The 21972-nt window shown below is 35.6% G+C and overlaps 2 protein-coding genes across 23 annotated transcripts in view; one reads left to right on the top strand and one right to left on the bottom strand.

The window, feature by feature from the left end:
- The window catches only part of LOC102237700 (ankyrin-2), a 76607-nt gene extending 71301 nt beyond the window's left edge, over positions 1 to 5306 (top strand). For all 17 annotated transcript variants that reach the window (XM_023333878.1, XM_023333885.1, XM_023333889.1 and 14 more), the window contains 2 exons: positions 2792 to 2947; positions 3580 to 5306. In XM_023333878.1, the coding sequence (XP_023189646.1) occupies positions 2792 to 2947; positions 3580 to 3594 (171 nt within the window). In that variant the 3' untranslated portion in view covers positions 3595 to 5306. The remainder of the gene's footprint in view (positions 1 to 2791; positions 2948 to 3579) is intronic.
- Positions 5307 to 6986: 1680 nt separating this feature from the next.
- Positions 6987 to 21972, bottom strand: part of LOC102238314 (calcium/calmodulin-dependent protein kinase type II delta 2 chain) — a 50480-nt gene continuing 35494 nt past the window's right edge. The window contains exons 13-22 of one of the 6 annotated variants that reach the window (XM_005805020.2): positions 20987 to 21024; positions 17128 to 17187; positions 15919 to 15963; positions 15038 to 15086; positions 14578 to 14676; positions 14078 to 14098; positions 13601 to 13676; positions 13407 to 13501; positions 11607 to 11835; positions 6987 to 9941 (exon numbers count right to left, since the gene is read on the bottom strand). In XM_005805020.2, coding sequence (XP_005805077.1) covers positions 9938 to 9941; positions 11607 to 11835; positions 13407 to 13501; positions 13601 to 13676; positions 14078 to 14098; positions 14578 to 14676; positions 15038 to 15086; positions 15919 to 15963; positions 17128 to 17187; positions 20987 to 21024 — 716 coding nt within the window. In that variant the 3' untranslated portion in view covers positions 6987 to 9937. Of the gene's footprint in view, positions 9942 to 11602; positions 11836 to 13406; positions 13502 to 13600; positions 13677 to 14077; positions 14099 to 14577; positions 14677 to 15037; positions 15087 to 15918; positions 15964 to 17127; positions 17188 to 20986; positions 21028 to 21972 lie in introns of those variants that run through there. The other 5 variants (XM_014471003.2, XM_023333280.1, XM_023333279.1 and 2 more) reach the window with 5 other exon arrangements.

A 21972-nucleotide genomic window follows, 5' to 3' on the forward strand; every position in this document is an offset into this window, starting at 1 on the left:
ACTAGAAAATTTCGGAAGAAATTTAGCCGGGGCCTGCCAAGGCGCGCCCGTCGGGCATGGGCCCGGCGTCGTCGCGCCACAAATCGGCGTCGACGCCAAAGGACGCCGCGACGTGATCAGTGGCACGCGGAGAACCGCAAGAACGTTAAGCGAGGCGGACGTGCACCGTTCGGTACGATTTAAAATGTTGTCAAGGCTTTTATTTTGGAAGTTTTGTTAACCTTCATTTCAAAGGGCCAAACTAATCCCATGCGTAATAGTCCTTGGGTTAAAATAGTTATATAATGCTCAAAACACAAGTAGCTGATGTAAAAATATTCAAGGCTTTTATTTTGAAATTTTCAGTATGCTTCATTTCAAAGGGCCAAACTAATACCACGTGTAACAGTGCTTTGGATGAAAAAGTCAAATAAAGCCAAAAAGAGCAATTACGTCATGTAAAATTATTCAAGGCTTTTATTTTGAAATTTTCAGAATGCTTCATTTCAAAGGGCCAAACTAATACCACGTGTAACAGTGCTTTGGATGAAAAAGTCAAATAAAGCCAAAAAGAGCAATTACCTGATGTAAAAATATTCAAGGCTTTTATTTTGAAATTATTATTATGCTCCATTTTAAAGTTCCAAACTAATCCCATGTGTAACAGTGCTTTGGATGAAAAAGTCATATAAAGCCAAAAACAGCAATTACCTGATGTAAAAATATTCAAGGCTTTTATTTTGAAATTTTCAGTATGCTTCATTTCAAAGTTCCAAAGTAATCCCATGTGTAACAGTGCTTTGGATGAAAACGTCAAATAAAGCCAAAAACAGCAATTACCTGATGTAAAAATATTCAAGGCTTTTATTTTGAAATTATTATTATGCTCCATTTTAAAGTTCCGAACTAATCCCATGTGTAACATTGCTTTGGATGAAAAAGTCATATACGGCCAAAAAGAGCAATTACTTCATGTAAAATATTCAAGGCTTTTATTTTGAAATTTTCAGTATGCTTCATTTTAAAGTTCTGAACTAATACCACGTGTAAGAGTGCTTTGGATGAAAAAGTCAAATAAAGCCAAAAAGAGCAATTACGTCATGTAAAAATATTCAAGGCTTTTATTTTGAAACTTTTGTTAAGCTTCATTTCAAAGGGCCAAACTAATACCACGTGTAACAGTGCTTTGGATGAAAAAGTCAAATAAAGCCAAAAAGAGCAATTACATGATGTAAAAATATTCAAGGCTTTAATTTTGAAATTTTTGTTAATATTCATTTCAAAGGGCCAAACTAATACCATGTGTAACAGTGCTTTGGATGAAAAAGTCAAATAAAGCCAAAAAGAGCAATTACGTCATGTAAAAATATTCAAGGCTTTTATTTTGAAATTTGCAGGATGCTTCATTTCAAAGGGCCAAACTAATCCCATGCGTAATAGTCCTTCGGTTAAAATAGTTATATAATGCTCAAAACACAAGTAGCTGATGTAAAAATATTCAAGGCTTTTATTTTGAAATTTTTGTTAAGCTTCATTTTAAAGGGCCAAACTAATACCATGTGTAACAGTGCTTTGGATGAAAAAGTCAAATAAAGCCAAAAAAGAGCAATTACGTCATGTAAAAATATTCAGGGCTTTTATTGTGAAATTTTCAATATGCTTAATTTTAAAGTGTAAAACTAATCCCATGTGTAACAGTTACTGAGTTAAATCAGTTATATACAGCCCAAAGCAGCAAGTAGTTGTAAAGGCCAGTTCTCAGTCCTGATCTGTTTCAACTGAGGATAGATAGAACTACAACGATGCGTATTCGTAGTCCTAACCAGCAGCCAATAGCCTCTTGAGTTCCGTTGCTATGGCAAATAATGGTCTCAGCAGGTGTGAGCTCTGAGCTGTGAGCTCTCAAACACACAAGTGTGTTTGAGCAAACACACTTTACTGAAAAAAAGCATTGGAAACAAATCCTTCTTGTTCGGGAACCGTAATACATATTCGAAAAGCGTTTTAAGCGTATGACAGTTCAATGTGTCTTCTGCGATAGTCCCGAGATTCATATCTGTACCTCACTCAGAGCATTTACAGTGATGAGAGAAAGAAATGTTGTGCCCAGATATGAACCGAGGTCGGCTGTCACTCTAATATGAGCAAAAATGAGAAACTTTGGGTCGCTTAGAGGCAAATTGTGGACAAACCATAACTGGTATCGACGAGCCGTCTTCACTTTCGAAGAGATCACAGACGTATCTACAAAATGAAATTTGAATGGCATTTCTAGGTGAATTTGTGACGACACAGCAAATCCTCAAAAATAGGGTATTTCTAGGATTTTTCCCATTGACTTATAATGGGGTTTTTTTCGTAGTTTTTTGCGAATTATGTCGCCATGTTAATCCCGAATCCCACCAAAAGTAATAGCTGGAATGGCGTGAATTTTCTGCACGTTTTGATACCTCTTTTGTAGGTGTGCACGCAGCGGTATGAGCCGCATTAACGGTTACGGATGAAAAATAAAGAATAATAATAATAAAGAAACTTTTCTTGGGAGAATAGCAATAGGTTCCTGCCATTGCTTTGCATGGCAGGCCCCAATTAGAATTTTAAAATCCTGGTTGTGTTTACTAAGGTTATCTATGGAAATTTGATTGATGATCTGAAACATTTAAGCGTAGCAAAAAAACAATAGAATAAATATGTAAGGGGTCAAATATTTTTTCTCAGCACTGTTTGCAATAATTATATTAATATGACATTTACATTGATAGTGCTTTGCAAAGGATTGTAAATATACTAATAATATTTTATGCTGACCTAGGTCACATTTTTAAAAAGTGAAGGCTTCCTGTCATCCAGGCAAGAAAAAGTTGATTCAGGAAAGAAAACTGTAGTTGAGGGGGAAAGGAGAGCAACTTCCCAGGGAGGTCCGTCTTTGGCCTCAAAGCTCCCATCAGCCCAGAATTATTCCAAACAGGTTTGTAAAAAAATTCTTTATATTTCTGAAAATAGATCTTGCAAACTATATTGATCTGTGATGGAATGGCAACCTTGCCAAGCTATAACCTGCATCTTGCCATGTGACCCATGAACAATCTTGAACAAATAGGTGGGTCTTAGCAATGGATGGTTAAAAAAACAAACATGAAAAAAATGACAAATTCTTAAGTTCAACTTGAAAACACAATCAGAAAACATTGAGCTTCCTCCCGTAGTAGAGAGAGATTGCCCATTTCAGAAAACATCTTAATAACAGCATGTAAAACTATTTTGAGCTAATCTGCTCTCAGCAGTTATTAATTATTGATAGTAGGAGCAGATAGAGGCACCATGAGTGTGACTTTGTTGTCACACTCAGGGTGTAACTGATATATCTGATAATGATATATCAAGCTGTTGCAGATATATCCAAATTCACATTGTTTTATTGCCGATTGGACACTGAAAAGCATTAGACAGAAAAATGTTTACATTTCTCTGGTTCTTTCAATTTTATCTTTAAACACCTCACTGATGCTGAAAATATCTAAATTTGAGTGTTCTTCCCACTGTAATAGCTAAATGTAGCTGTTAGCACTTATATTTAGTATCTTCTTATTCTGTATTAAGGGCCCACATGTGTAAAGGTTCAACCCACAAACAGTGGTGGAAGGATCCGGGCAGCACGAAGACGTCTTCATTTCACAATTGGAGGACCCAGGAAAAGATCAGTTGCCTGTGATCAATAGTAGCAACTCCACCAGGTTTTTCACTGCTGCCATGAAAATGAGGACAACAATAAAGACAAAACAGAGGTGGAAGAGCAACTGAATGACTATCTCTCTCCCCAGATCCCCAGCTCTGTCCACGCTAAAGTCCCTGCTAATCCTATGCATTAGCCACATGCAATCCCAGTGTGCACCTCAGAGACACCACAGTCTTCCCATTTCAGTTCTGGAAGATTAATTTTTGTTTTCCAATTTTTTTAATTTTGTTTTTTGACGTTATCAAACCATAATTTTTAAAATGATTTTCTGAAGTTGCTTTGCCTTTTTATGACCAAAGAAAGCCTTCTGTTTCCTTATTGAATTATTCTTAATGTCCAGGTTGTTGTAGTTTTGCTTTGAATACGTGGAAGAGCAACAAGAAAACAGATGATAAAAACAGGGGAACACAGTCCAAGGTAAAGGACAACTTACCTTAAAATAAATTCAGCTACTGATGTCTTCATTGAGGGTTCAGAATTAAACAAAAAACATATAATTTACATCACTCTGGCTGTAACATGCTTCTTTCACCAACAATTTGAGTCCTTTTCATTTTTTTTCCCCTTGACTCAGGTGGTCAGGATGTCACAAACAGAAAAACGGACTGTGCTGACACAAAATGTAACTGCTGCTGTCGTGTTTCGTGTAGACTATGTGTACTCTTGTCTTTAGTAGCCAGAAACATATATTATCTATTATATGAAAATAGCTGACATCTGTAGCTTAGGAATTAATAATCACTCACGTGAAGTAAAACTGGCATGGCTAATCAACACGTGTCAGTGAGATCCCGGCTTTGACTGCTTTGCCGCTCTGTGGACTGTCTTTCAGACTTCTTTTTCTTTCCTCAGTGTCTTTTTATGTGTAATTACATTTGTTCCTTGGCTTTCTGATATTGACTCATGAGCTATGGATGATGAATGTGTGCTGATCTAGCTGCAGCAGTGGTGACTGGTTTCACTAGAGTTTTGCAAGCATCACCACTTCAAAAGCTATTTAAATTTCAGGTATCCATCAGGAAAAGAAAAACATTTACATGTCTGTGGAGCATAACCAGGTATTTGCTGAACCATTTAATGTAAAAGCTTTATTAGCTCTCTTTTTTTCATTGAGAAAATATTTAATTGAGTGGATGAGTGTGTGCTTGTTTATTTTACATAAATCGCTTTTGCACTCCTGAATGTCAGGTGGGAACCCCTCCACGCTTTTTGTGCACCGGCCATAAGGGAACAGTAAATGAGCAGTTTCATTGCGGGGTGTGGAGGATGATGAAATGACACAAGATGGCTGTACGATGTCACTGTGCTTACCTGGGACATGTATATCACTCTCACTGTTTACGTTATGATTTCAAGAAAACATGCAAAATAGTGGAAGTTCACTGTGACAGGTTTGCTTTTAGTTTACTGAAACAGCATTGTTTTTTTTTTTTTGATGACAGTTATGTGCATATACAGCTCATAATTAATAATTATCTACAAGGGCATGAATTATTGTATTAAATTTCAAACAGACTAAAAGTAAATGGCTGCAGTGTATCTATGACTGGTAGAAAATAAAAACCTGCAAACATACGGTGTTGGAACTCGACCATACATCTTTGCACATTCTTTCTAATTTGCCTGATACAATCTTCTCTTCACTTCGCCCCACAGCTTTTCTGTAGGCTTGAGTAGGAGGTCGGCTTTGTGAAGATAAAGTGTGAAATGTTGCTGCACGGTTTGACGGGGGAAAGAATAGCGCCATCTGCTGGACAAATATAATAATTTTAAAAAATGATAGAAAATAGCCCTGAAAGAAATCTTAACTGAAAATAATGCATTATAGAACCTCCAGAAACTGAGACCAGTTTGCAAAATATACATCATCTAGCAAATTCAAGGAATATATATTTTACATAGTCAACATGGGTTGAAAATTACATATTAAATGGCACAAATGAACCAAAGTTTTCTTAAGCTTTAACATGATAAAGTATGAATTACAGATGTTTTAGGAGGTAACTATAACTTTACCTCTGTGATTTTCCCCCTCAAAGTAAATGTGCTTAAAATAAATGGATATATATATTTTTTAAAATCATAGTGAGATAATGCAGTTACCCTATCTGCAATAGAAATTAATTTATTTTTTACACATATATTTGGAGATTGCCAACAAACTTGTTTGCATCCTATAGAAAGGTACAGTGGAATCTGTGACATCTTTTTTAGTATCTACACTACATCATATTATATTATAGACATATTTTAAGTTGCAAAGTGAATCTTCATCTTGAATAGGTTCTGTGGCATGTTTAAAGGACTAAGTGTAGGATAAAAGTTATACTGCCCTCTGGTGGCCATTAAGCGAGTTTCAGCATCAGGTTCACAAAGTCCAGATGTGGCTTTAAGGTTTGGCAATGGAATAAAAGTTGATTGGCGACCTGGTTGGGGTGTACCATGCCCTTGAATCCCTACAGACAGACCCCACTCCACAGACAGAAAATGCTGAAGTTCACCATAAATTTATGGCAGGTGTATTTTAAAAATAGAATCTGCAAAAACTAAAGGAATGAGAAACTAGAACACAAGACAAATATTGCCACAGTGCATAAGTTGTTCAGTGTTCACAGCATGTTGGAGTACGAGGCTTTTATTTCTGCTTTGAGAAAGGACTTGCATCAAAAGACCCAAAAAGTGTGTTTTGTAATGAGTTGTCCTCTTGGAGCCCAATTTGTCAAGAAAAGGTGAGTGAACTTGCTCACATTTCTGGCTAAGAACAGCCATGAATAAGGAGTAGAATTAAAACATATTGTAAGAGCTACTTCTTCTAGCAACACAGACTCGGTTTGAAAATTAAATCTTTGCAGGTTGACTGAATAACAAAATGGATCAAGAATTCTGGGTCTATAGCACATCCTCAGATCTTAACCATGTTTAAAATCTGTGGTAAATTATAAAAAGGCAGATCAGGACAAGCTAACAAACTTATTAATTTGAATAAGAAAAGAATGGGTCACCATCAGTTAAGATTTAGCCCAAAAGTTAGAATTTCAGAGAGAAATGTTGGAATTAATTTTAAAAATGTATGATAGTTTTATATTTTAGGGAAATGTGCCATGAATAAGAACTAAAAATGTTATTCACAGAGCAGATGTAAATACATTTGTGACTATGCAATAAATGTTTTAATTTAATAACTATAATTTTATAAAATGTTAAGCTGCAACTCAGAAATATTTGCAATTAATGAAATTAAAGACTGATCTTTTATTACAAAAGAGCCAACTGGCAGTTTGGGAAAAAAATTTATTATCATGACAATATTTCAAACTAAAGCCGGTTTTCTCATAATAATGGTTACATTACCGTACCAATCTGGAGTTTACAGACACTTATCTGAAAGCAAGCTCAACTATGTAAACATTCAGATCTCCCAAATCAAATAATTTTACCTGTTCTTTTTAAAGGGGGAATGATTACACAGAGTACACCTTTAATAGATTTTAAAAACAATCAGGTGCACTAGTCCGAATTTGTTGACTTTCTCTGATTCACAAAGAGGCAAAAATTACAGATACAGGCTCAAGTAAGTTAATATTTGGGTAAATGTCTCTACACAAGCAGCCCCATGACCACATGTTTTTTGTAATTAGGCTTTAACATAATTCTGTGCACCAGCCTTTTTCTGATTTAAATAGATGGCTTTTAAGGGATTGGCCTGCATTATAAGCCTAGACCACCAGAGTTGAATAGAGTTGAGGTCAGGGCTTTGGGAAAGATTCTCTAATTGGAGCACCCAGTTTTTGATTCAAAATGAATATGAATTGAATTCATGATGCTGCCACCATGCATGACAGTAAAGTGTCATTCAGTTTTAAAACCCACAATCCTCTCACAACCAAATCGCTCTATTATTGTATTCCCTGATCATAACACTTTTCTCCTGCTGAAAATTTGCATGTGTTTTTTTTTAAGAAAGGAATTCTTTCTTAGCTCTCACAAATCTATGGTGATATTAACATGACTTAATTATAAACACCAGCACCGGCATTCATCCATCTTTTGGCTTACGATGGGCGTAAACCAAAAGATGGACCTTGGTTCATCCTTGGGTGAACCAAGGATTCCCCCAGTAATCCTTGGTGATTCCTATGTTGTTGCTGAACACCCTAACCAACTTCCAGAAACTTGACTACAAAAATCACCTGGATAGGACAAAGCTTATTAACTATCCAAATATTAACAAAGGTTCATGTATATACAATTGAGCCTGCATCTATAGATTTGACACTTTGTTAATTAGAGAAAAGCCACACATTAAATATTGTGACCAAAATTCTTCTTTACAAAATTCATTGTTGTTTGAGACTATGACACCTTTAAAAAGGAAGAGCTTAATTTAATTTGGAAGATCAGAATGGTTTAAATGCAACATTAAAAAGCCCAAATCAATGACATCTATGCCAATGAGGAGTGTAAATCAACTTTTGACTGGCAATGTTGCTTGATTACCATATCTCGAGATAAATAAAGAATATCAAGTTAAACTCAGTTTTAACAGATACACAGCTGTTCTCATTTTCAACACCTGTATATTTAAAATTCAAGGGAATACATAGATCTAAATCAAAGAATGCACGCATTTTCCACACTAAGGTCATACACAACAGTAGCTCTACAGCAGAAAAGCCAATCAACCAGCCACACAGACATGAGTTAAAACCCATTTTTCATCACACTTTTTAGCTGATATATTTGTTTCTTAAACATGTTAAGCCATCCATTGCCATGCTGGCAACAGGTACACACCATGTAAGGAGTAGTGCAATGCACTGACATCATACTTTTTGTCAAATGAAACACTCATCTTTTCCCTTTCGAAAAAGAAAAGAAACCAGTTGGAGATAGCAAACAATGTGGGCAACAAAGACACTGTCATTGTTCTGCCATGGTGACACATATAGCCAGCAAAAGCACTGCTCAACATAGAAGACATCCCAGCTTCCAAGGCTGTCCAACTATTCTCCCCACATTTTCCCTCCAGTGTCATCTGGTTGTCACTTGATGTGACTGAAGTTAGATGCCAGGGCCTTTTCTTTGTCTTTATCACATGAATCCTCTCTCTGCAGCTGGTAAAGCAACAGGCAGGTATGACAGTAGAATGACAACAGAAAGCCGACACACAGGCACACGATACAAGTACAAACTGTGAAAAATTATCTTGTGTTCCTTTCTGTTAATTTTTTAATACAAAATGTAAGGGGTACTTCGGCAGCCAACATTTTATATCCCTCCTGTTCAACATGAGGCTTAGATAAGACGTTTTTTTATTATTATTATTATTTTTTACAACACTTTCGTGACACTGGAGGACATTAGAAACAGTTTGGGACAGGACTGATGCACAACAATAACAAATGCAAACAAGTCAGTGACTGACAAATTAAACAGCAGATATTTTTAGTTTCATATGGTCTTACTCATGGTAACACTCCTCTCCCCCACCATGCACTACACAATAAATCTTGGATTTTCATATGTTACATATATGCTACATTCTCTTATTTCACTGATATAAAGGCAAACATAGCTCAATGCAAAGTGTAAGCTACTCTGCTTTTCTTTACATTTAAATTAGTACTATAGATTGAAATCTGACAATTTAAACAGTATGACAGCTCATAGCAAACAGAAATGTAGCTCATAAACTTGATTTTACAGAAATTCTCAAGTCTTCTGATAGCAAGAATAGCAGATTCAGTGTTTGTTTTTGTTTGTTTTCTTTTCATCAACAATCACGTTGTATATACATCACCAGAACTTAAAGCAAGCTCAATTTATGAACATTCTGATCTCCCAAATGGTTGTCGAGTTGCACACACAGAAATACACGTAAAAATACAGAACTAATCTTCAGGAGAGGTTACAGTAGAGGAAATTTTAAACATCTCGTTTTATATTTAAAATGCATACCAAAAACGTTTAAAAAACAAACCAAAAAGGAAAAACAAAATGTTCTCAATATGTTTGTTTCATAATGTCCAAATACAGTGTGCTGCCACCCAGTGGTGGGTTTGGATATTGTCTGTTCAGAAAATACCATAACAGTAAAATGTAATAATGCTTGTATCCTGTGCGACGTCATGTCCTTATGGAAGGGTCAAAGGTCTAAAGAGCTGTCAGGAGGATTGGCTAGTTGACTGCTCCACTAGATTTTTTTCACACACTGATATTCCATTAACTGTAAGAAAAGACAAAAAATATAGGACTTAAAGAGCATAAATTATTCACTGTTCCACAATAACTACACTGAAAATATGGTGTAGCTTTATACATACTGCCATCAAGTGCAGATACATAAATAATATTGATCAGTTGACGACTGCACAGCCATTTTAAGGGGAAAGTTTGGTAAAAAAAAAAAAAAGTTATTAATTTGCACTTTTTGAACCTCTTTTTACATCAGGCTAATTGGGAAAATCACATGTTTGTAATACACAGATTACAAAAAAATTCCAATTTAAATAATCAAATAAAACTAATGTATTGTGGATTTTATTCAAATTCAACACAAAATCTAAATTTTATTGCCAACTTCAGTAGGCAGTTATTGAACCTAATAGATATCTTCACATATTGGTAAATCAGGTGAGGCCTCAGACCCACTTGATGCCACGAATCAAAAGGTTCATTAGTTTGTACTTTTTTCAGTTTGCTGTGTTCTTTCATAAAGACACAGAAATAGAAAAATAACATTGTTTTTATCTATTGGCACTGTATTTATATGAAGAAAATATTAAAACGTTGGGTTTCCAAACAGGAAAGTGACAGATTTATTCCATTAAACCTGAGCTCAAAATTCAATAAGGATGTAGAAGTCTGCATTATGACTCTTAGTCATAGAGCAGAGGCAACATGCATCATTCTATATAAAATTACTTAATTATTATACTGTCAATTTTTACTTACTGTGTTTTTTTCTATTTTTACAATGGCATGGTTATATAAATATGTTCCCATTTCCATACTTCTGTCAAGTCATGTCATGTTTTTTGGGTGCTTCATGCAACATTGCTAAAAGTCATGACTTTAAGGAATTTAGTTTTTTACAATTGGTGCTGCTAACACAACTGACAGTGGAAGTGATCCTGTTGGCCTTTTGTGTCCTTCAATGCAAAATCAAAGGTTTCTTGGAGAAAAATTGGACCAAAATGAGATTTTCAAGATATGATAACCTTTAGTTAAAAACTATTAGCTGCAAGGTGTCGTTATATTATTAGAAATTCTTAAAAACAAAATACAATATCTAACTTGTTTTAAGTATAAACAGAATAGCAACAATTATTCTGACTGCTGATTAATATAACATGCATATTAATATTGTTACATTTATTCATTAAATGTCTGATTACATCCAAACATCAATAAAACAACCCCCAACTAAATTTATTATTCAACTAGAATTGCATTCGAATGTGTCTTTCCAATTTGTGAGGAAAATGTGCTTAGCCTTCTTTTAGCCAGCAGAGTTCAGTGTTCAGCAACACGAGGCAAAGAGGCGACTCTGCACCACTCTATGCTCAGTACAGGTTGGGGAAACTGGTTATTCTGACTTAAAGTCCTACGTACCCTAGGAATGTGACAGATAATTTTAGCGGCTCAACTAAATCTTTATTCATTATGATTTAAGTGAAAATATCTCAGTCAATGAAAAAGTTTCCTATGGAACCTTAACATATTTCTAAAATAAAATATGTGCTAATATAGACACTGTTTATACATACATCCACCCTTTTTAGGATGAATTAAGATTATCATTTATTGCACGAATTCTATTCTTTCAATTGGTATGTGTGTCCTTAGCTAAAGTAAGAGTCTTGTTTATCGATTTCTTATGGCCTCTTACTGAGAGGGGATGCTGGGTGAGCCTGAGCGATGGAAGTGAATGTTCTGCCACTTTCCATCACGACGTTGCCACACACGGGTCTCCTCGGACTGCATGGTACGCGGCATGCCACTCCCATCCATGTACTGGGTCAGCCGGATATAAGCAATGCATGCAGCGTTTTCCCCAATGAGATGCACGTGTGGGTTCAGGAGGATAGTGTGCACCGGCTTATTTCCTTTAGACAGCGCTGTGAATGAGAGATTACAAAGAAAACACGGTGAGTAAGTAATGTGGAAATCCACTTTTTCTCCATCACTTACAGGTAATCCATTATAATGATCTAAAAACAATTTGAATTACACCAAAAGCAATACACTGTTTCTTCCTTGTAGTACAAGCTAATAGTGTGTGAGGAACCCAAGTCTCCATATGTTGATGTTGGAGAGCGGACAAACAGGGGCTTGCCAAGTGATTGAGGTTTCTGGGACATATCTGGTTTATCTGAACTATTTTTACCCGGGCTGAGAACATTCTGCCATTTACGGCAGTCATTATTCATGAGTGAGTTTTTGCTCCAAGGTTAGTTCATGCCCTTGCAGAGTGGGAGCAAACACAAATAGCAAAATGATCAGACTAAATATTGATATTGAACACTCAACTGAAGCCATACAAAGACCCTGAATTTATACTTTGTCAGTTGCATCCTCTCCTACACATTTTGTAGTGGAACACCTTAACTAATAATCTAAAGTAAAATGGAAAGATGTATTATAAGTGTTAGTTGCTTGGCTATTTTTAGGTAATCTGCTTGCTTTTGCAAAAACTATCAGTAGCTCCTTCATGCTGCTCCAGTTTGAGCAGCAAAACTGGGCAATCGAGGAACCTATTTACAGCTAACCTGAATTACTTTCTTTAAAAGCGTGAAGCAGGACACTGGCAGTGAATTTTTAGCACAGTTGGCGCTTCAAATGAATTCTCCCTAAGCATTATGCACTTATTTTTTTATGAGGTTAACTTAATTAAAATGCAGCAAAAATCTGTGTATGCATATAGAGGCTAAAGGTTTGGGAGCAAGATAAAAGAAAGTCAAACAGAACAACATCACGTTTCAGTTTACACTGACTTCCTTAAAAACATTATGAGTTCTAACAAGATTGGGATGTATTTACTACACGATCCCATTGCTTTCACTAATATGTACCATTTTACACAGTTTATATTAGGTATACACAAAAGATAAAAAAGGGAAAGCTGTTGTTTTAGGGTTGAGAATATTCATAAGAGTGCAAAAGTAAAAAGAAAATCCAACTTTTCTTTAGTTTTTGTTTGCAGGCTTCTTGTCATCTTTTGGTACTTCTTGTTTCTTTCTATTTCTGTTATGTTTACAAGATTAATTCAAACAAGTGCTTTGAGTATGTAACTTTTGTCAGTTCCCTGGCTTTAGTTTCATCCCAATTAAAAACAAAGAAAGCGCTCCACATTCGGATTTGCTACGAGAACGTGTGCAATAGCTTACATCTCACTAATGTAAACCACCACAACAATTTATCTTTTTGTTTGAAAACCCAATAACCATCGGCATAAGAACGATTAATTTGATGTAAACAAAACCGCCTTCTAATTTTTCTCCATTGTTTATGTTAGATGCAGAAACTTGGTGTTCTGTACTGCAATGGATGTCATTGGTGACAAAGAAAAGCATTTGCAACTTTTACAAATTACCTTTAATTTGTAGCACAAGCCACCAATTTGTGTTCTGTAGAAAAATGTTAATAATAACAGCTAATATTTTGTTTTTCTTAATTGCCTTGAACACACCATTCTCAAAGTAGAAGCGATGGAAGTCATGTCCTTCCACCAGATTACCCAGGGCCTCAGGCTCAAAGGACGTCAAACCAGGATCACAAATCTTCCTGTTGTGTATAAAAAGGGAGTCCGTCATCAGAAAATGGAGGAGGCAGCTGATTACGAAAGGTCAAATATTACTGTGCATATGCAAAATGTGAACTTACGCATAGGCTTCAAAGTCTCCATTATTTATAGACTCAATCAGCTGTTCAGTAACTTTTATAATTTCCTGTTTACGAGCTACAACAAGAAAAAAGAATGGAATGTTTAAAAAAAAGATGAACAAGTAATTTTTTTAAGCAAGTAATGTCTTAGTGCAGATAGACAATTTGGCGTCAAATAGCATTAAATGAGTTCTAGTCTACACGTTTGCAAGATTTCAAAACAGGTATTAGAAATGGAAGGCGCTCAGAAAACCCCAAAAAATGTTTCAGTATTTATCTTATTTATAATAATTTATGTTTTCTGAAGAGAGAAAAGAAGGGCCTCCCATGACTAATAGTGTGATCAGGCAGGAAAAAAAATGCAGGATGACGGGATTTCTTTCACCCAACAAAGCTCAAAATAGACATACAAACCAATGCTCAGATGCAATGTAATTACTACAAAACTAGCTGTAACTAAGTAATATTAACAATTACCTTTATTGTTATTGGTGCAGGCTGGGGGATATTGAAAAAATTACTTAAATTGTGCAACAAAAGAGACATGTTACAACAAAAAGTGCATGTAGGTTAGTCGTCAAGCTTCATTTCCGTCACACATGAACAACAACACTGAATGTATGAATGCATAATTAAGTGAGCAATGTACACGGAACTAAAGTTAAATGAAGATAAAACATGAAGTACAAGGCACATATATTCAGAGTTTTAAATTAAGAGCAAAAGAATAGAATAAAGAATTGATTTCATTAAACTGGATTCAAGGAGCAAATATTTAGGAGCAACAAGAGGATCTTACTTAAAGTGATGGGGTATGAGAAGTACTTATGTATTTATTTATGCAAAACTACAGACTATGAAACTTGAAATGATCTGGATGTCACAATCACAGGATCTGAGACACTTCAAACAGAGAGGTCATGATCCTACAAAGATAAATGAAACAGGGCATCTCCCCTTTTGCAAAGGGGACTTACTCTGAACTGAGGAGGTGGGAGTCTGTCCCGAGTCAGACATCTGTGAGGAGCGACTCTTTGAACTCAAGACCCCGCTCACTAAGCTGCCCAAACGGAGGGCTGACAAGATTGCATGAGCGATGAGAGTGCAATTTTGTGTCCAGTGTTTGTGTGTTTGAGTAGTGGGTATGACAAAGACAAACATGTTTGATCAGGAAAGGAATTTACAGAGGAGATAAAATGACGAGAAAGAAGAAAAAAGGTGTGGGGGGGATTAAATAATACTAAAAACATAAATGTTAAAAAGGCATGCATCCAATTTTAAAAGAACAACATTTCCTTTTTCCAAATACCCAATTGCATTTGTTACCTTTCCGCTAACTATGTGGCAACACAATCAGAAACACCAACTGAGGATTGATCAGTCTGAAATGATGAGTACCGGCTGTTATAACTGGTGTGTGGTGAGAGTCTTTCCTACCTTTTACATCTTCATCCTCAATGGTGGTGTTGGCACTTTCAATGGATTCCTGGAAAAAAAAAAAAAAAAAAAAAAAAAAAGATATTTGTTTAACTGAGTAGGTCAGAGTGCGTTTGGTAAAGGAGAAAGCAGCTAACGCAGAGAAGAAGAAAAAACTGCTGGGTTGTTTTCTTAACCCAAATGTTGGGTTCATTCTGTCTGGGACAGAAGTTGGGTCAAAACATGGGCTTGTTGGGTTAGAAAAAGAAATACAAGAACCCTGATCAATTTTCACAGATCACCAGTTTGAGCTATACCAGGACTCAATCAGACTGAACCTTTATTGTAACTTCCATTTGAGGTGTTTTTATTTTGCTTAAATTAATTTACATTTTTTAGTAAGTAAAAATACCATATTACTGTGGAATATTCTGGAGGAAATCCTGTTCAAAACTTCCGCTATAAGTAAGCAGCACTGAATACAATTAAAGCCGTTCACCTTCGCTTTATTAAGTAAATGTGGCTGATTGAAATTTTTTATTGTTTATCTAGTGTTAAATTATGACAATTAAAATTCACCTCTGTAGTAATTTGGAACTGAAATCCCAACCCAGTAAACTGTGTCAAAGACCTATCCCAGCTCTGGGGTATTAAATCAACTTAGGACTGGATAGGTCCTTATTTTTTGAATTGAATTAGCCAAAAAAACAAATTGGTCAGCATTTAAAAAATTACTGTCATCTTCCAGTTTGTCTCCTTTGTCACACATCAGGTGGACTGAACAACTCCATCCACTGAAAGTCCTTCCTTTCTAAGCTGTTTGGTTGTAATGCCACAGTCACCCTGAAATTTAAAACTATAGCTGTTTTTGTATATTGATGAACATTGAGATTTTGTTATACCTTATTTCCATCTACAGGGTTGTGGATCACAGTTGTCTGTGGCTCCTAGGGAGAACAAGAGAATGAAGAGCATGAGCAAACAGGTAACAATAAATGGCACAGACATTGTCCATGAAAATGTTTTTGTGTGCATTTTTTGTGTATAATTTTGAAATTTAAAACTATAGCCTGTGTTAGTCATCACTGTCTGTCTGCCTGCCTATGACATCAATGTCTTTTTTGTGTCTGACAGGGTCCTGTGGGAGTAATCAGATGTCTGGGCTTCTGTAGAATAGATCCTGATGATCCCTTCAGTCCCTCTAATCACTCACCCAGATACATCTTTTTCTGTATTTGTGTGAGTGTGCTCTGTGTGTGCTTGATAATGAAGACAGACAGGAGGATAGAGAGAAAAAAAAGACCAATGTCGTGTGCCTCATGTACATGCGTAATCAAACCGTCAATGAATGAGGGAAGAGAAAATCTTTCACATCATGCAAAGCGCTGGTCACATGGCCAGACACAGAAAGCTTATAAGCAGACACTACGCAAAAGCCACTAAACAGACGGCCAAGGAGCAAATACCATCATACTCCTCACAGCCATGCACAGGCAAACTTGTCAGGAACAAATCCTCAGTAATGCAGATGTGGATTCTAGTTTTATATGCACAACTGGTAGGAGTAAAGAGACATGGAAGTTAGCTGGAGAACAGTATGAGGGAATAATGAGGGGACAAGGAGAAGAGGGATAGGCTGGAGACTTGAGGTAAAGGTCGCCCTAATTAGAAATTTAGGACGGTATGTCTAAAGGATTATTGCTAAAACACATCTCAGTTTTAGACCAACTAAGGTCTATACACAACATGTATGCTCTGCCAATCAATATAAGTGAAAAATACGTCAATATGAAAAGTTTTCACCTTTCATGGCTTGTTGTGTCAGAGATTCTGGACATGCTGTGCACTCAAATTATTTAACATACTTTATAATTCAGGAAAAACTGGCTACTTGGCATGACTGCTGTTTCATCTCATATTTACTACCCTTGAATTTGTCAATATTTTTGCACACCCCGTTAAGAATTTTAATCTAGTCAAGCTGTGTACAGATCAAGCAACAGAGATTGTGAACCTGTACCTCCTCCAATCTGGAAAATGAGTTTTACACCTTTTAGTAAAAAAAAAAAAAAAAAGGTGTGGATGTTGATGAGACTGATGAATGTATATACCAGTGCAGAGGCAGGGCCAGTGTCTTTAGGACTGGTCACTGTGTTGGCTTTGTTGTTGACCTGCAGGGAGTAGTGAGGGGACATGACACATGTACGCAGTTTTTGAACTAGCACACCATATTTTCCAGCCATTTCGAAGAGATAAACCCAGCTGCTCTACCCCAAAACATGTCACACCTTACTATTACGTTAATCACATAGACTATACCTTTATTTCATGACTTCATCATGTTTTCACCATGTTAGGTAGTCAGATACACAGCTCAACAAAAACAACCTACCAAGGTTGCATTCTCATGTTTTGAGATCTCTGACAACCACTGGCATGGATAAGAATTTGCTTTGACTAAACCTGCAGCCCTGCAAAACGACAATAATGAAGATTCCATGAGTTTAATGTGCTGCACTCAGTGAACTTGTTGCCACGAGTGGATGTGCAAAATCTGGAAACATAACTTTCTATTTCCCTTATAGTGATTAGAAATGATCATTAAGCACAGTAGTTAGTTAATCCCAAAGGTTTTTCCTTTAAAATGAACACTGTAATCTGAGTTGGACATGATTCTAAGATACAAGTTCTGATTTTCAAGGAAAATAGAGCACAGCACCTAATACAGTATTGGAATGGAGGTCAAAGGGGGAATGGGTCAAATAGAGTAAAATGAAACATCAGATGTTAACAGTAAAAAAAATAAGTCAGCTAAACTGACTGGTATGGAAGTATTACTAAAACAAATTGTGTTGCAATCTAAGAACTTTCTTTATAAATCTGGGATTGTGGAAGGACAAAAAACACATTGATTTATTTTCACTGTATTGTATTTAGTATGTATTAATTTATTTCAAACAAAAAAAAAGCAACAAGTAGGAGAAAACAGAAAACTTGTATATATAACTCAGCAAAAAATAAGTTTACCAAAACTTATCTCACCCACGCTTCATTAAAGAGAATTTAAAATTTCGCAATCACATTAACAATGAACTAAAATGTTTTATAAGTCTGTCACTGAAAAACGTATACTTTCTTTTTTAGTTTTTTTCTAAGTACTGCACAAGTTTAAATTCAAAATAAGTTGTTTTTTTCCCTCTTCAAACTGCCCAGTTTAACAAAAACATCAATACAAAGTTATACACGTAAAATTTGGATCTTTTGACTCGGAGAAAGGTTTTAGATTGGAGTTACAGATGAGTGAGGGAAAAGAAACACATTTTAAGTGCTAAACTTTAGTGATTCTTCATTGTCATCATTCCACAGACACAACTACTTGATAACTAATAGTCAATGAAAAGGAAAAGGACAATGGATGACAACTACTGGGTGATAATGACTCAATTCTCTTTAAGCCCTTAGCTATTTCATGTACAAAGTAAAATAAAAATAAAAAACATGAGTACACACAGAATTTTCTCACAAACGTCTAGGTGTTGAGGAGATCTATTTTTGTCTTTCCTTCAGAATACAGCATACTGACTTGTGGTAGATTCAATACTGTAGAAGCTTTTGACCAACATACAGTTAAAATGAAACCTGAAGTGTCCACTTTCATGTCTAAAAATTGATCTGTCAGGAAATATTTTTGAGGATATTCAACATTGATATTTAATATTTCCTAAAATATGGAAACATCCCATCAAAGGAATAAAAACATGGTATATGACTAATATTATTTTATTTCATGAATAAAGTGCAAAAAAAAAAATTTCAAGCATGTTTTGCTGGGGAAAATGAACTTGAGTAATATCCTAATTGATCTGAGAACTGTTGAACTAGTCAGCAAAAATCAAGCGTTTATCACTAACATTTTCCCAAAGAAGGATGGATTTCAGGTTTTCCAATATAGCACTTATTCCTACAGATTTATTTGGAAATAAAAACAGTTCCAAAGAACCTCAAGCTGCCTTTCTACAGTTTAAAGACAAGTTATTTGGAAATTTTCTGGGGACGCCAGCTGATAATCTTCCAATAAGAATACACCTCACCATATATAAACTTGAAGTTAAACAAATGGGCTTTTTTTTTTTTTAGAAAGATACACAATGCAAGACATTTACAGAGATCGGGATGAATTCCACTGAAAAAGAATATTTTCTCTAAAAAAATTAAATGTCAGCCATTTGCCAAGTTGCATCAAATCACAGAATAATGACTACCAAATACAGAATGACATCTGTACAAGTATATATCTGAAATACAAAATGTCAAAATGGCCAAGTATAAACCTAATGAAAATTGTTTTTGAGACATTAATCGAAAAATGTATTTTACAAATAGCTAAAATTCCCACATGTAAAAGACCAACCAAGTCATACACAAAATAAAATCATACATTATTTAATCTAATGTTGGCTGTCTAAACAACTGAAATATAGATTGTATTTAGTATTTTCCCAAACATTACCTCTGTACATTCTTGTTTTTGTTCCTTTATGGAGGTGCATTATGTGTTTTATGTTGTTCAGCTAAGGCTGTATGCACCAAGAATCAGACAAGGTAACCAGATTTTTTTTCTTTCCTTTTTGGATACATTATTATTAAAATGGGGAATTTTTATTCCTTTTTACCAGCTTGAACAATACATACCTCACAAGAGAATGTTACTATGTATTCTGAACATTTTCAAAAAGAACATTTTCAACTCTTCATCTGGGAAACAAAACTTTGCTGAAGATTTGTTTTACATTTGGAATGTTTTTAATATTTTACTGACTACAATACAGGTGTAGGCATATTTTCCTCTTAAAATTAGTGTGAAGGTGGATTTTGCCCTTAAAGAGAAAAAAATAACTAAGACATCCTGGGGATAAATGTTGTACCGTAATAACCTTTAGGTCTGGGTAATGCTCCATCGCACTACTGTGTGTCTGTCCTGCAATTCTTTAACATATGATTATGTTAAAGAATATATACCCTTTTAAGGTAAAATGGTCCTAGCACTGACATAATACTGTAGCATTTGTAATTTGATCTCCAGATCAGCAAGGGTGCCATGATTTTTTTATAAACAAAGAAATCAGTGGCATAAGAGCCAACTTAGAGATTCAAAACATACATTATACAGTATTGTTTATATAGATATAATGCAGATGTGGCAGCAATGACCTGATAATAAAATCATTTGATCTCATGCTATGCTATACACATGCTCTGTGTGGAACCAGAAAGATTTGGTCATCTCAGACTGCCAAACATTTGAAGTAGCTCCAGCAGCAAACCAGCCCAGTCTATGCCATTTTCAGATTAATTCAGCTCATACTGTATATTGTTAAACACTTAAATTGTGCACAGACTTTTCAACTGCCAACTTTCACACTGAGATGCTCAATAACTAAGTATGCAAGAACACAGTAACCCACTGTAAATTTTGCACCTTTTATCCAACTCCAAATGTATTTAACAAGGACACATTAATAAACCAGACACCAGATGTGATATAGAATATTATATTTCCCAAAATGAGCTTCATTTAATGATGTTTAGACAAAAAAGTGTTTTTAGATTCATCAGCACTCATTTTGAGAAGTAGCTGATGACAACTGAAGTGCCAAACACAGTGACCCAGCTTCAAAGCATAAACAGAGAACTCCAATCTAAAATGAACACCTATTTGAATAAAAACAAAGATACTGACAGAATTGTTAGCTGGAGTCTCTTAAAAACTAATAAAGCTTGCAATGATGTCAGCAAATGTATCACCATGTCTGGTATGGAATTTCAGACTGGGTCTTAAATATAAAAATAAACCGACAGACCACAATAGAGGCCATAAGGCCATAAAACCATAAGGCCCAGGCACAACTCAACATTCCATTCAAAACAATGCAAAGAGAAAGAAAAGGGCCACCGGCCTCTTCAACTCACCTTAACGCCGTCTGTTTTTTTGTTGAGCAAACTTTTGGCTGCTGCATGTGCCAAGAAAGAAAGAAAAGTTCAGAATGAGGATTCATAAACATAGTCCTGTGCCTGAGGCCTCACTAACATGCAGCAGGCATATTTAACCATCAGTGCTTAGCTTTAATTTACATGTGCAAATACAAGTGCAAGAACTATAAAGTTATACTACAAATGGTTCTAATACCATTATCACTTATGCAAGGCAGTTATCCTACTAGAGTTTCATTCATAAGTAAGGGACTGAAGGGAAGGTTGTAGCTGAGTGAATATAGTTCAGGTGAAAAGATGACTTAACAACAGTAAAAGACTTACATTCTTAAAGTGACATACACATGCACCAGAACCCCAAACGTTCAACTCTATGCACCAAGACATTGGCTGGAAATCTGAATTAGACAAATCAGCTTGGTAGGCCCTGGCTGGTGACTGGCTTATCGTAAAGTGAAAAGAAATCCTGTATTTTTCCATTTAGATACGACGTAATATCAAAGGGTAATCAGATTGCAGTGACAGCAATACTGAGGAAGTAGAAATATTATTTTAAAAACTATTGGAAGCAAAACAGTCTGCTATGGAGAACTAAACTTTTAAGAGTACCGGTCATTTAACTGCTTTGCGATTTTAAGTGCATTCTTTTGCACTTAACTTTGCTGCTTGCATCTGGCAGCTGCTTGCAACTGGACTTCTATCAAATTGGCATAGACCCAAACAGAGCTTTAGCAGTTACCATACTTTAGCAACATTCAAAAAAGTTCTGTTCTGTGTCTTTTCAGCTCCTCAACTTCTCTCTGTTAAGGAACATGCCAATTTTAGCAATGTTGTTAGCTATTTGGGGATATCTGAGTTGTGGTAAGGGTCCACATTTTCAAGAGAAAGTAGGGACTTATGTCTTTGGCTAGATATGCTAATGGTGCTAATCATTCAAATAATGCTAGTCGCTATCAGCTATCAGC

This window comes from Xiphophorus maculatus, chromosome 5 (genome assembly GCF_002775205.1).
Source record: "Xiphophorus maculatus strain JP 163 A chromosome 5, X_maculatus-5.0-male, whole genome shotgun sequence".
NCBI classification, from domain to species: Eukaryota; Metazoa; Chordata; class Actinopteri; order Cyprinodontiformes; family Poeciliidae; genus Xiphophorus; species Xiphophorus maculatus.